Source organism: Seriola aureovittata, chromosome 11, assembly GCF_021018895.1.
Source record: "Seriola aureovittata isolate HTS-2021-v1 ecotype China chromosome 11, ASM2101889v1, whole genome shotgun sequence".
Lineage (NCBI taxonomy): Eukaryota > Metazoa > Chordata > Actinopteri > Carangiformes > Carangidae > Seriola > Seriola aureovittata.
This window is the reverse complement of record NC_079374.1, coordinates 15,143,575-15,159,140: the sequence shown is the minus strand read 5'-3', so window position 1 is coordinate 15,159,140 and position 15,566 is coordinate 15,143,575. Positions and strand designations below refer to the sequence as shown.

The following is a 15,566-nucleotide window of genomic DNA, read 5'->3' as shown; positions in this document are numbered from 1 at the left end:
TTTAAACCAAGTGAGCAATCATTGTAACCTTTTTTATACTGTGGTGACTGCCAATGCTTTGCTGAGAGAAGGGTTAGACATGTCTGCTTTCATGAATGACTTCATATTTGCCCAGTTATACATCACAGTAGTCACATTGTCCAGGATGTGTTTGTTATATTAATATTAGTGATGACGCAACATGCCGCAGCATTATGAAATCCAGATTAGTAATGTGTGATGCAAACACAACCAGCTGGCCAGTGACTTCCAGTCCTCTGTCTGTATTGATGTTTTTGTATCCAGCTGCCTGTCACTCAGCTTTTGGGTTGGTGTTAAAGGGATGGGTTGGCCTGGGGGAGGATTAAAGGATTTGTTCTCATGTAACTAAAACACCTGTTTAAACTTGTTTTTTAGTAAAAAATACTAAAAACGGTTTTTAAAACTATTTCACTTTTTTCTGACATTTTCTAAATGTTAAAATGTGTATTTTGGTTCATAATACAGCATCCAGTCGCTGTTTACAGTGTTTGATGTTTCAACTGAATAAAAGCAAAGAAAAAACAAAAGGCCTTAGAGGAGTCTGTGCTCAGGAGTTTGTGCTTTCCAGTTTATTAGTGAAAGCAGGCTGTCGTTGTAAATAAACATCAAGAAGTGAAGAAAATCAGGGAGTTATTCAAAGTTAAAAGTTCAATTATAGCTCAGTAACTCACCAGAGGTAAATAAAGAAAAAAATTCATATCACACAGAACATTACTCTCATATTTCTCATCTCTTTCCTCCATCTTACCTAATCACCCGCTTTAATTCGCCTCTCTGCTTGGATCTCCTCTCAGCCACCATCACTAGTTCTTCGGAGAATGATGACCGCAGCGGCTCCAGCCTGGAGTGGAGTAAGGATGGCAGCCTGAGAGGTAGCGGACGCCATGGCCTGGCACAGAGCGTGCGGGCTGACACCTGCTCTCCTGTGGCTGAAGAAGACTCCAACAGTGCCACAGCAACGCCAGCTGACACCCCATCCAGGACAGACCAGCAGCAGTCCAACATATCAGCAGGGGCATCAGGGCCACCACAGCCTCCAAGTCACTCACCTGAGGGACCCATTCCGTACCCACCACAGACATCTTCATCCCTCATGATGCCGAGGCCGAACTCGGTAGCAGGTATGGGCCTTTGGTTTTTGAGCTTTTGACATCTGGATGTCTTCTGTGCAGAGGAGAGAGAGGAATGGATCTGTATACCTCTGATTCAGCATCACGCCAAACATTTTACTTAAACTTTCTTCTTGTAGCCTAGTAACCTTTATTATGTTGACAGGAAAACTGTGATTCTGTGCTTGGGTGTCTCCCTGCATTGCGTTGACAGTCAGTTCAATATTGTCACGCTATGTTATGACCTGTGCCTGAGGCTGACAAGTGGCGTGTCATTTCTAGTCTGAGCAAGTGACAGACAAGACAGGAAAAAAACATGTGTAGATACACAGCGAATGGGTTACTTAGTGTTTTTCGGAAGACAGGTTGTGCTTTTCAAAGACGAGCAGGGTATCAAGGCAGAAGTTGGAGATTAGGCAGCTGTTGCGTGTTGTGCCTCGGCCTGGCCTGCCATGCCGGACCTAAGCGCAAGCCACTGTCTGGCTGATCTGTTCTGCATTCCTGCCCCTGGAACCTCCCTGTTATGGCTCAGCTAGCCATATCCACACAGCTGTCACAGTTGTTGATATCCCTCACGACCCCCTCCCCCCTTTTCCATTCTCAGGTCTCCCTCTGTTTCTGCTGTTTCTAAGCCATAGGTTTTATATCGTCCTTTAAAACTTGAACCATTGCAGGGATTTCAAAAGGCAGGTTGAGACCAAGTTGATGCAAATACCAACAAAAATCAAGCCCTCACTGAATGCTGTTCTTGAACTAGTTACTTCAGTTGTGTTATACCTATAGATTCAACTAAGGATGGATTTGAATATGTAAGTGAACTGGGCTCACCAGCAATGTAGAGTGCAGCTCCAGTTGCAGTCACATGCTAGTTAGCTTAGCCCATACCCAGGGGACCATGCTGCATGTGCTTGCTATTAGGTTGGTTAGACTAATAGGAACATATTTGATTGTTATGGCTATTACAGGCTAGAAAATGAACGGAAAAACAATCTTCTCTGGAAGATGAAGATTGTATGAAGGGATGGGTGATGCTGACAGAAGCTAATGAAATAAACAAATGAAAAGTTTTTAGAGAAGATGAACTGTATGTCACACTGCATGATACTCGCAGATGAGTCCACTGGTGATTGACTGGAAATGACAGGGAAATTTCAACAGCAGGGGCAGACTGGGCAGAACGGGGGTGGGGGGAGTAAAAATTTAAGTGGACTCTGGTCACACCAGTTAGTAAGACAAAGGGTCATCTTACAATTTGCAACAAGTAGCCAACTTAACTGATGATGGTAGTCTGAATATAAAATTATCCATCGGTGTATCAGTAAGACAGAAAGGTAGACTGGGTACTAGAAATAGAAGCGGAACAAATAGTACATGGTTGGTGCATACCCTGGTCTCAGACATAGAATACATACCATAGCTTATGTATGTATTTCACACACTGCGCACTGCTCTTTCATAACACTTTGCTAGTGTTGTGTTCTGTAACTGAATTTGTGCCCACATTGTTAAAGGCAAAGTGCTGAACATGCCTGTTCATCGCCCATTCCGTTGTTCCATTAATCTATACCCTTGTACATCTCATCATTATTTTATCCTAACATAAACCTGAACAGCGCACACACATTGGCTCATAAAGCTAACAGACCAGGAAATATTTGACTGTTTATGTGTGTTGCTTTGCACGTGAACGCCAGTGTGCTCGTCTCTGTGCGTGTGTGCTCCAAGAGTTTATGGGCTGATGTCATAGTTATGCAGCGTTGCCCTCTAGGGACCTGTGAAAATCACACCTTAGATTTTACGCCGTGTGAAAAAGCCCTGGGAGAGGACATTGACGACATGGAGAGACAACTTCATTTGTGGACCAAACCCATCTGTATTGGTATCACGGTGTGCCAGGGACAGTGCTTCTTTTCTGTTGGTTCTCAAGGAAATTGTATTCAATAGAAAGAAAATTATTCTAAAGAAGCAATTACTGAAGCAGGTAGGAGTTAAATGGAAGAGATGCCATTGTGCTAAGCAAACAGAAATGTATTCATCATTAGAGCATTCACTCTGTTTGCCAGAACCTCGATGACTTGTCTTCGTTGTCTGGCTTTGTACACCAGCACACAGGATAACAATGTGTCTGCTGTGAATTTGCCAATTTGTCCTTGACATTGAACAAGGACATGGAGATCCAACATGAAAATAAATATAATGGCTGCATATAATTTGCTTTAATGTGTCGATGCAAAACTTGAGATAGAAACTGATAAATGATCCCTTCTCCCTATGTAAGTATGAAGGCGAAACTCTCATTTCTCCAGTTTTGTCACATCCCAGCAGTTAGATGGTCATGAGCTCTCAGAAGTGACCAAAACAGGGAGCTTGCAGGTATAAACATTTAGATACATTTTCTTTCCCAGGGTGTCTGGGCTCATCTTAAGGCATAGTGTGAAGTACTTTGGCATCTGAAAGGAGCTCTGAGTAGAACTACATCTTTATGAAGCTGAAAGGAGAAAGTTAAGGTTGCTTGAGAATCTGTGGAGCTATCCAAGAGGTACCCAATGGGAGGTGCCCCTGGAGCAGACACACAACATACTGGGGGTGGGGGATTGTTGCTCCCTTGACCCTGACATGTGCTGGAAAATGGATTGATGGATGGATATTTATATATTTCCCAGAGCTTGTAGTCAACAGTTTTCATAGAGAACTATTTTGAAAATAGGCAACAATGAAACCTTACTTTTTCATTGTTACATGGCAACCCACACTCAGGTTGTACCTTGAATAAAGCAAAATATACATCCAGTATGATTTCACCATTCGCCTTCAATTCAAACACTGTACTGTCCTTTCATCAATTGACTTATCATTGGAACATTGTGGTAACTATAACAGACAACTGAAAGAACGATATAATGTTGCAGACAGTTGACGCACGAAGGCCAAATTTTCTCAAAGGCAAAGTGGATTTTGTCCATCTGTCTGATGCCAATCAACTGCTGTATAGCTTGGCTTCTAGAATGTTAGCAATGTATGTAGAAGGAATGTCGGCATATTACCGACAAGTGTCATTTGCACTGCCTTGGTGAACACACCTACACACACTCTCACACTGTGGCTAGCTTCTCCTTGGGCTACATTGGAAACTACATGCGCTGCGGCAAATCAAACAAATGTTGGCACAAACCATCTGTCACAGCAGACGGGGCTGAATTCAGATGCCTCTTTAGGAGCAGTTTTTAATTGTATCTTTTGCTGTTAGTCTAAGAAGGTAAAGTGCCTTGGCCACCATTCTTCATCGAAAATATCTTTTAAGGCAGCGTTTAAATAGTTGTCACAACCACAACCCCAGCTCGCCCTGCAGATATTTATCATCCATCTCATATCAAAATACACTGTTTTAAAGTTCATAGCTGACCTCATGTAAGGGTTGTGTGGGAGCCTGAAAGAAATGTGAATGGCATTTTTTTCCTGGGCTTCTTTGTGTTTCCAGAGAACCTCTCTGGGAAAATCTTTTACTTGCTCACTCTGTATGCATCATAGTGCAATGCAGTCCTTTTTTCTACAGCGCCGTATTTAAAGCCTTCCGAGACAGCTCTCAACCAACATTTTTTACTAATGTAATAAATTTCTGTCTTAACAATGATTCAGTTTGGTTCATTGTGTTTCATTCATTGATATCCTATTCAAGATCAAATCTTGTTTCTTTTCAGTATGGTATAATATTATAAATCACTCAATTCAGTGACTATCAGTCACAGTTGTATAACCACCAAATAAATGAATCCAGATTAGGTGAAAAAATCGCCAAAGAATAACTAAAATGGCAGAGAGATGAGACACAATAAATGTGAATTATTTCAGTTTCACCTCACATTTTAAAACATGTTTCATGATTTTATTCTCAATAGTGTTGCCCTCACATTTCAGGTAGTTACAAGCGGTAACATAATTTGTTTCACGGCTCTGGTTTCCTTATTGTTTCTTGCAATCCAGGATTTTAGAATATGAAAACAGATCTTGCAATTGATGGCATGTTGGATTTAGCCTGTATTGTCATTTCTTCAAGTGCCTGGTCAGCACATTAACAACACTAACCTTTTGCTCAAATTGAAACTTGTGTCAGAAGTTGAATCTATGAACACATGGTTTGAGCAAAATTTCATCCCTTGTGTCTTGCACTCTCGCCACCCTTACTCCTCATTATATTAAGGTAATAAGAATTCTATTTTGAGTCATTCAAGTTAAGCCTTTAAAAAAAAAAAAAAAAAAAAAGGCTTACAGAGTCAAAGGGTTGTATTAATTCTGGCCACTGGAATTCCATGATTTTGAAATCTTAGCTTGAGCTGCTTGTGGTTGGGTTACTGAGACAGGGAGACTGAGTTAGGGTCACTGTGGCTGAGGAATGGTGCTACAGTGCCTCTGTGGTGTTTAGCTATTCAGCAAAGCTTTGTGGTCTGAGCCATGGTGGTACAGTACACACTCATTGTTTGTGTGTACTCCAAAGTCCTCTGTTCCTCTGGCCAAACTCACGCTCTGTGATACCTTCACCAGTGATAATGGATCCAAGATGTTTTGTTAGACTCTGTCCTCAGCTAAGTCTCTGGAGTGTTGAAAAGCAAATCCTAGGATTTGTTGTTTCTCTTTCAAAACGTTGGACAAGGTAAGGTTTGAGTAATCATGAGCTCACATCTGTGTTTTATTAGGAAATCTCAGAAATGTTTGCAAAGGTCAGACAGTAATTTTCTCAAATTACAAAATCATGCCTTTCGAACTTGTGCAGTACTGCTGCACAAAGACGAGTTATGGCTTTTTAAATTTGATAATACTGTAGTCTCTTTGTAGTTATGGAACAAGAAGGTATGATGTAACTTTTTCATCTGATATGCTGTAAGCTTATGTGTTCTCTGGTAGTTTTTAAGACAGTAGTGCCTGCTGTAATTTTTGCAACCTGATTGAAGACATGTCTGCATTGATTTCTTTAGGTAGCCATGGATATTCAATTCTGCCCCTGGTTTTATGTAGTCATTGATCTGTTGAGACCAGAGATTGAAAAGAAAGCAAAGAGAAAACGGATAACCCATTCATATCCTTGAGCTCTCTCAAAAGGTCACAGCCACATCTTTTAAAATGTCCACTTTCAGAGAGCTCTGAAGAGCCACTCTGTCACAGCAGGAGCAAAACAAAAACCGTTGCAGCGATCAATCTGCTTGAGCTTTGAGGAGCTGTGTTAAATTCTGCACAGTGACACTCCAGTGAAGGATCAGAACTTGCCAAATGCCCAATCTCAAAGGGTCAGAGTCTTAACTCACTACTCTCTGCCACAACAGAGCCATTTGTCTAAGTTTGATTAACAGCACATCACTATTGAGAATTATGCAAAAGCTGTTAAGGAACTATGCAACTGTTATGACTGCATGAATATCCTAATGTCCAAGGTCTCTCTTCTTCCTAGTTATAGCTCGTGGCACAGAGTTAGTTAGGTATGACCTGACCTGTGTTTCAAGTTGTGCCTGCAGTTTCTGTGGAGAAAATATACTTTACGCTCTTTATTGTGTTTCTAAGCTTGTACAGTGCAGTGAGGTTATTTTATAATTATATGCTTTTTTAGCAATGAAACTTTAAAATATTGAAATTTGATAAAGATCTAAATATTCCCTATTGCATGATTTGTAATTACTTTGGCGATAACTTCTTATGTGTCGCCATTATCAGATCAAACTTTAATTTTGTTCAGCCGTGTGGCTCTTTACCAAATACTTAGTAAACTAATAGCATTCCCTTCAGCCTCAGCTATGCTTTGTTGTTACTCTTGCACTAATTAGGAGATATCAGACATGGTAAAATGCTAAACTGACATGGAGAACTTGGTAAACATTTATCTGCTAAACATGAGCTTGTTGGTATTCCCATTGTGAACGTGTTAGCATGCTGATATTAGGAGCTTGGCTGTACACTCTTCCTCGTCTTCTATTTCTTGGAGATTCTTGTATCAAATCAAAGTAACAAGCTGCTCGTTTGATCTAATCATATTTGGTTCTGATCTGGCCATCAACAGCTATGGGTCTGTGGGCTTTCTCTACACTGAGTTGAATATTTCAGGTAGTCTGTACTCCTAGGCTTTGTACCACTCTCAACAAGTTTCACCATTCAAAAGGTTGTTTGTGTTCAGATTATAGATGGTTAAGGTTACAGTTGGCAGTGGCCCCACTGAGGGCATGGTCTGCCAAAACTAGTGATGGAGGTAAGCTTATCTAAGGGTAAGAAAGAAAGTCTCCTGTGCATCCCACAGTATGAAAAAGTTTAAAATTCAAAGTGCAGCATTGTAAATTTGAAAACTCGAAAAGAAATCATAAATCTTCACAATCATAATTCCTTCTACCAAGCTTTATAACAAGAAAATAGTGACTGAAGTCAGTGCTGGCAGTTTGCAGGAATTGAAACTTTCTTCAACATATTAATTTTTCACCTTTGATCAAGAAAGTGGTCTATTGCAGCCAGAGGAATTTTAAAGTTTCCATGGTAACAAGCCAAATTTGCATGCAGGCCACCTAATTTCCACTTAGCACTTACTCGTCTTAAGCAAAAGGGATTTTGACTTAACAGGTCAGAGGAGGGCTGGAGGTAGAGGTGATGTTAAGGTGTTTAGAACAGAGGATTCACTAGGGATGGGTGGGTAATAATGAAGTATATATTTTAAGTTTGTCTCTCCATTTGATTTCATTTTTCCATATAATTTCCATATATCAAGATTTCAAGGGTCAAAGTTCTCATATAACCCCTAATGAGCTTACTTACTTTACTGTGTGATATTTAAATACTTAGCTAAATGTTGTAACTAATTAATGAGGATTAGGCTGTGATAATTATCACAGTAATAATTTGGTCCTATCGCCCAAACTCATCACAGTGGTAATAAGACTTCCATCTGTGTTATAGCAGCCAAATATTTTGCCTCTCATTTTAGAGGTAATTCACAGAACTTCCAGCCTTACTCTTAAAACTGTCTTTCATCCTCACTCATACAATGTCACACAATGAACTCTGCACTGTCTTGAAAAGGCAAGACAGTGGTCCAGGTGATGAGAGTACTGATTGTATCCATTGGTAAAGAGGAGAACCAGAGCCAAGTCAGGGATATAAAGGGAGGGGGGGCAGTGGTTGGAGCAGAGGAGCTCGGCCCTTTTCTCTGTTCTGTCATGGGAAACACAGAAGAGAAGGTTTCAAAGGGCAGACCTGCCTGAGGTAAAAAAAAAAAAAAAAAAGAATCCCATTTTCATCAGAATACACATTTGGGCAGCTTCAAAGTCACTTCAAGCACAGACGTCAAGGTATCATATGTGTGTTTTATCAGTGAGTAGCGGTGTACAAGAATAGGAGGGAATCCAGAGACTTGAGGTAAAAAAGAATTGAAGAGGTGGATTGGAGGGATGTGAAGACATCCTAGGGGGAATTCTTGGCCTTGATAGAACTGTGGATAACAAGAGATATGACTTAACAAAAAGGAAAAATGGTTATGGTGAAGGATGCAATACCACAGATAGGAATAGTGTGTGCATTTAAATTACTTAAGTCAAAGTGAGTATTACTCTCAGTCTTTACTTATTGGACCACTGGGGGAAAAAATGAGCCGTGTGTTGAATAATGTTCAATGTGGCTTTAGCTTTCTCCTCTACAGAAATCTTGAAAAGATCTGAAGGGAAAAAAAGATGTCTTTATGTGTTCTGCTGATGTCAGTAGTGGGCTTTAGTGGCAATTTGCTGCATAGAGTAGATTCCCTGTCCATCCTCCCTCTCTCCACCTCTGTTACCACATCTGTCTTGCCCCCCCCCCCCCCCCCACACACACACACACACACACACACACACACACACGCACACACACACACACACATACAATCTTATCCCTCACCCCACTTCAGCCAGGATCATTGATTAATATGACAGTAGCTGCCCATTATAAACTGTAATAACCCACTGGAGAATAAATTTCTTGGTTTTCCATTTATATTTCCTCTAATTCACTCCCTTTTCACCCTCTGCTGCTTGCTTACCAAATTTTGTGTGTGTGTGTGTGTGTGTGTGTGTGTGTGTGTGTGTGTGTGTGTGTGTGTGTGTGTGTGTGTGTGTGTGTGTGTGTGTGTGTGTGTGTGTGTGTGTGTGTGTGTGTGTGCGTGTGTGCGTGCAAATGCATGCAGACAGAACTCTATGCATGTGTATAGTGAGTGCAGAGAGGGTGACACTCCTCTGTATTCATTTAGTGAGTGCCTGGATGCTGTGACTGGCTGAGCACTAGAGAGGGGGCAGCCAAGCCCTCAGCTCAGCAGCTGAATGCTGCCAGTGTGCCTGCATGGGAGCATTGGGGCAGAGGAATCGTTTTTTTTGTGCCCTCGGTGAGCTCATCCACTGGGAGCACTCTCCACAGATTTAGCTGAGGGTCTGCACCCTGCCTACTTGCCTGTATGCCTGCCCAAATCTATTCCACGCTGGGGACAAGGGGAGGGCTTTGAGAATTCCCATTGTCCTTCCAGGCCCTGCTTTTGGATGTAAGTAGCTGTTTAGTTTAGCCTTAGGATCAGATTCGCTTAAGTGTTCGTGCTGTATTGCTCTGCACCGACTAACTTTGCATTATGTGTGTTTACCTTTGTTGATGATTTTCTTTGTTGCAAGTTTTACTTTGTCCTCTATATTTTCTTGTGAAAACACCATTCACTGCAGTAAAAGTAACCATCAAGGCCTTCTTTTATTCCCATCAACGCTTTATTGATGGCAGTTTTCTGTTACTCTGTTGTCAGCAGACGGGTTTTAATTAGTGGGACATTCCAGAGAGTAAGTTAGCGACCAAGTGAGGGAGGGAAGAGAACAGTTGAGTGTTGGTGACAGTCTCTCACAGCTGAGGCTGCTGACAAAGTAGAAAGAAGCAACCTTGATTCTGCTCTTCAGCAGGGCCAAGAGAGCATAGATCACCATGGAGATTGCATTGTTGAGCAGTGAACAGCAGTTGAAAGAGAGACCCAGTTGCACTAATGCACATCCTTTATCATGCTTGCAGGCCATGTTTCAAGCAGGTAGTCAAATTGCTTTGTCATCAGTGGCTCATCAAGTAGTTCATCTGCAGAATTCAGTTTCAGAAGGACACATCATCCATTTGGGGTTGAAAACATCTGCTTTGAGAAGTCTTCTCCTTCTGCTGTGAAATGATGACTTTAATAAAACAAAATCTGGATGCAATGTAACTTCAAACATCCAAATTTTTTTCTGGGTCCATTATATTTTAAGACATTAAAGGTTTAACCTGTAGTAGAACATTTTTCTTTTCTCCAAACCAAGATTAACGTCAACAGTAATATGGATAGTGTTTTTTAATGCATCACATTATTTGGCCTTGTTCTTGAATGGTTGTGCATTGACTTACAATTACTGTGGTCTGTTCTGCATTATAGGGCAGGGGCAGACCTCTCACAGCTATATTGTGTGTAACTGTCAGCTCAAATCAAAGAAAAAGAGGGAGCAGGTCTGTCATGTCTTATGGATACTGCTACAGAATACTGGTACCTGCATTCACTGCCTCAAGCAAGCTACAAATGTCAGAGCGCGCTGGCTTCACTCCTCTTCACTCATCTCCACTCAGAGATGCCAAATGTGCCACAAAATCTTACTCTTAACGTTGTAGTGTCAAATACACTGAAAATGTGTCTGCTTCACTTTCTCTTTTTTCTGTCTATCTCTCTGTCCCCAGCAACCAGTTCCACAAAGCTGGAAGACCTGAGCTTTCTTGATGAACAGCGTAACACCCCCCTGCGGACATCCATTCGCCTACCCTGGCACAATACAGGAGGAAGGCCACCTCAGGACTCTAAAGGTGACTACAGTATGTGTTATTCCTGGGAAACAAACACCAGCTAAGATATTTATCAGCTAGTTCTCTTGTTTTGTGTTTGTGTTTTTAATTTACCTATTTGTAGTTACTGTCAGCAGATTGTAAGATGTCAAGATTAGTATGTTGATATGGACAGTGACATATTTTTCATTGTTTTGGTTCTACCCCAGCACATGATGACACATAAATGATAGCTATTATGAGGTTAGAGTGCTATGTTTCAGCTGTAATGATGTTTGGGGTTTCCATATTCACATTGAATTAACAGTTTAGGAATTGTTGCTCTTCATACCATTCACAGTAATGTATAAAAAGAGCTACAATTCAAACATGGTTGATCCAAGGTTGATGTAAACATCTTCAAATTAATGTTCCAAGTCAACACTTACTAACCTCACAAAATCACTGTTTAATTTCAAATCCAATATGTTTGAATTCAGAGCCAAAAGCAAAGTTGTCCAAATGCTAATGCATTATGCAATGTAAACATTGCCTCACTGAGGTGCTGTTAATGCTGAACTATCAGAACACATGTTGGAAGAATTAGGTTGTTCCTTAGCTTTACAGATAAAATCATGTAAAGATTCCTTGGTTCACCCGCCTATTTCTTGGTTATATGTTTTGAATCCTCTGTCTAACTGAGAGAAATCCCACAGAGTGAATATTTGATGAGAACATGAATAATTTAATACAACATCATTAGATACTCAAACTGTTTAACCCTCTTTTGAAAACGTCTACTTCCTTTTCCACACCTCCTGAAGCATGAAGTTGTTACAGCAGCATCATGTTAATTTTATATCCCTGTGGATGGTAAATCATTACTGAGGAACAGACAGTCCATGTCTGTACAGACTGACTTCATGTTCTATATGTATACATAGATCACATTAGATAGATACATAGATTATTACCAAAGACAGAAGACAGCTGTGTGCAACTCACTGTTACAGTAATGAACTGTTGTAGAAATGAGTTTTGTGTTTTTTGTAGTAGAGACGGGCGTGTGGGCAAGAGTTATAGTCAGTCAGGTCAAAAGTATTTTGGCAATCTTTGGAAGCAGTTGACCAAAAGAATGTTCTGTAGCTATATTTATTGAAACCACATTTATGTGTATATCTAACTGTGTTATGCAAACGTTTCTGTGCCATTAAGATAAAATCACAATGAAGACAACTTCAAAAATACACTCAGACATCATCTTAAATGTGAAATGTGCTGACAGTCATTTCATTGAAGAACCTGTAATAGTTATTTTAAAGAATGTGCCAGTGGTATTGCATTCCTTGTCATATTAACTCAACATCCTGTATGTTTAGGAGCCCTGCCAACCACCTTTCCAAAGTAGAATGATTAATAAATCAATTTTCTCCTTGTCCAAGCAGCTGGTACTTTTGATTTATTTCAAGTATTTCAAGTATGTTGTACAGTATAAAAATAACTTGCAGAGATAAAAATGTATTTAAAGTAAGTAATCCATCATGGCAATGTAGTTATTGGCATGTGGTAATGGAGTTTGGCGCAGGGGCTGAAAAGTATTAGTACATTCATGGAAAGTTAAACATTCAAGATGTTTGAGGGAGAAAAAAAAAAAAACAATTTGTTGAAATCTGCAAACAGAAATTTAAGAGATTATTAAACTGAAACTAATTAATTAAAGTATGCTTCTTTTTAAAAAGAGTCGTAGCAATAATAGTAGTAAGTTTAACTATCAGCAGTAGTATGAGCAATAGCTGTAAAAGCAGTAGCAGTACTATTAGTAGTTGTATTAGTACAAGTATTATTAGAGAGGAGCAGAGCTTAGATCTTGAGTGAACAAGTGTTCTGAGATTAAATTACTGTTTAAGTGGAATGGACAGAGAGTCCTCTCTCCAGCGCAGTTACATTGTGATTGCTTTTAAAGTAACATTTATTCAATCTAAAGCAGACAATGAAAAAGGACATGTTCAAGACCACAGTGTTCTCGTCTTTGATGTACATGGAAGGAGAAAACTATTCAGATGATAACCTTTCCTTAAAATCTAATGTAGAGTTACGTGACACATCATTCAGAAGCCACAGAAGAGCTTACAGTGAAATGGTTGATGTTCTAACATGACATAATCATGTCAGTAATCGGTATCCTTAGTAACTTGCCTTTGTCTGAAAAAAAGCAGTATCTTTGACATCGCATATTTTGTTTTTGTGAGAACAATAATGATACAATTATAATTCTGATTTGTTTTGTCTCCTCTCCCTTTTCCTCAGCTCGTTTTTCTCCCTACAAACCTGTGGACATCATGCTCAAACCCTTGTTGTTTGAGGTGCCCAGCATCACCACAGACTCTGTGTTCGTGGGCCGAGATTGGCTCTTTCAGCAGCTGGAAGATGTCCTGAAAGCCAGCGAATCCACAGAGAACCACGGCGCTGTAGTGGTGGGCAGTGTGGGCTATGGGAAGACAGCCATAATCTCCCGGCTGGTGGCACTGAGCTGCCATGGAGGCCGCATGCGTCAGATTGCCTCCAACAGTCCCAGTGCCTCCCCGAAAAGTAATTAATTTCAATCTTTGTATGTGAGAACCACATTAGTTGCAAGTTGTATGTATTGATATTTGGTATTTGATATTTGTGTGAGTGTAGAAATAGAATGAGTATATTCACTGACACTATGAATATCAAAACTCTTTCCAACTTCTGTTAAATAGTGCCTAAACTGCCTGGTAATGTGCCTTTTCAACATCCAATAATGATCAATTTATACACTTAAAATATCATATGTCATATGACATACACTCATACTGTTTCTGCCAGGTGGTGGGGGACCAAGCACAGAACTTCCCCTCAGTCAACCTCCACAGCCCACGCCACCCTCCAGTGCTACCAACACACTGAGGACCAACAGTTGCCCAGGGACCCCTGAGATGCAGCAGCGCAGGGAGGTGGCCGTCAAACGTCTGGCTGCAAAGGTATGACTTCCGCCAAGAGCTCGGCATTAAAAAAAAAAACGATGATGAACTGACTGATTGCAGCTGACCCCTGAGAGACAATTAATGGTAGTGGTGGTGAGTCTGTCATTATTTAAACGGGTGCATTTCGATCTGATGTCTATGGCGCACATTAATTGATAAACTGGGTCTCCTTTCTTCAACAGTATATATCTTCCTTTCTTGTCTTTCTTTCTTGCCATTGATACTCCCTCATTGCAAAGATGCTAGTGGTGTGCAGAATTGCTTTTAGTATGTATGAGGCATCCTGCAGGAAACTGATACTGGCTCAGCTCAGTTGATTTATGTTCATATGTGTTTATATGTGTATATGATTTATGGTTGTTTATGTTAATTTGTTTGATATTCAGCCTATGAAATATGAAAAATCTTCAGCAATCTGCTGAGAGTATGAATGACATTTCCACCATAGGCCTGTCAGAGACCTTTAATATGACAGGTTTGTTTGACTTGAGAAGCGGTTAGTTAAAGACATGGCCATAAAAAACGAGTTCAGTTTTAGTGTCCGCAGCAGTACTGCAGTATGACTGAGGATGTGGGGACATAGAAAACTTTGGCTGTTGGTCTTTAGCACGCCCTTTTAGCTCTCAGATGGAAGGCATTTGCATTGTGAATGGTGAAGACCACCACAGGGTCTCTGCGCTGCCATGGGAACACTCCCAAGAGTATAGGCAGAATAACTTCAGGGAGAAATATTGTCCTAAATGTCACACCTCTAAGAGTCTTTTGTTACCTCCGCCAAGGAAGTAATGTTTTCACCCTTGTCTTTATTTTTGTTTGCTTGTTAGTTAGTCAGCAGGATTACGCAAAGTATAAACCATTTTGTACCAAACTTGATGGAGGGATGGATACAAGAATTTTTTCTTCACTTCCTTAACATTGCGAGATAAAACATTTTCAAATTTTGACCATTTCTCAGGAAATAATGCATGGATGTTGATGTGACAAATCAGACCTATTAGTACCGTTGAAATCTATGACTTCATATAATTTAGTTCGGATCCAGACAATAATCTGCCCTCCCAGACTTGTGAATTATTGTTTGGCCTTGGCAGAGGTATGCACTCTACTGAGGGCCATTCTAGTTCTTTACATTAGATAGACATCAAAGAGAGTACATAGCTTCTAAAAGCTTTTCATTATTTGCTGTGCACAGTGTACCGTACAAGCATATGAATTCTTTTTGAGCATTTTAAGCCTTTATTGGACAGTTGAAAGTAGAGAGATGACAGGCAACAATATGGGGAATGACATGCAACAAAGGTTACCAGCAGGATGCAAATCAGGAACATTGTAGTTCATGGCAGGCGCCTTAACCCCTAGTCCACCTAGGGGTTAAGGCGGGTACCCTGCATCCTTTTATTTCAAACATAATCTACAAAGGCCTTCATTGACATTGACGGTTAGAAGTAAACAGTTATTGGTGGACCAAGCAACAAATGAACACCTATTGATTATTGTCAGTCCCCACCTTTCACTCTGCATGACAGTCTGGATATCTGACCAGTTATGATGTTTTAATGTTTCTGCATTTCAGTCACTCACACTCTCATTATTGTTTTCAACCACTTGTCTGTGACAGAGTTTG

At 40.4% G+C, this 15,566-nt stretch overlaps 1 protein-coding gene across 2 annotated transcripts in view; it reads left to right on the top strand.

Moving 5' to 3' along the window:
• The window catches only part of tanc1b (tetratricopeptide repeat, ankyrin repeat and coiled-coil containing 1b), a 96,330-nt gene that overhangs the window by 56,210 nt on the left and 24,554 nt on the right, over positions 1–15,566 (top strand). For both annotated transcript variants that reach the window (XM_056390184.1, XM_056390183.1), the window contains exons 7-10: positions 816–1,142; positions 10,854–10,976; positions 13,242–13,523; positions 13,785–13,939. In XM_056390184.1, the coding sequence (XP_056246159.1) occupies positions 816–1,142; positions 10,854–10,976; positions 13,242–13,523; positions 13,785–13,939 (887 nt within the window). The remainder of the gene's footprint in view (positions 1–815; positions 1,143–10,853; positions 10,977–13,241; positions 13,524–13,784; positions 13,940–15,566) is intronic.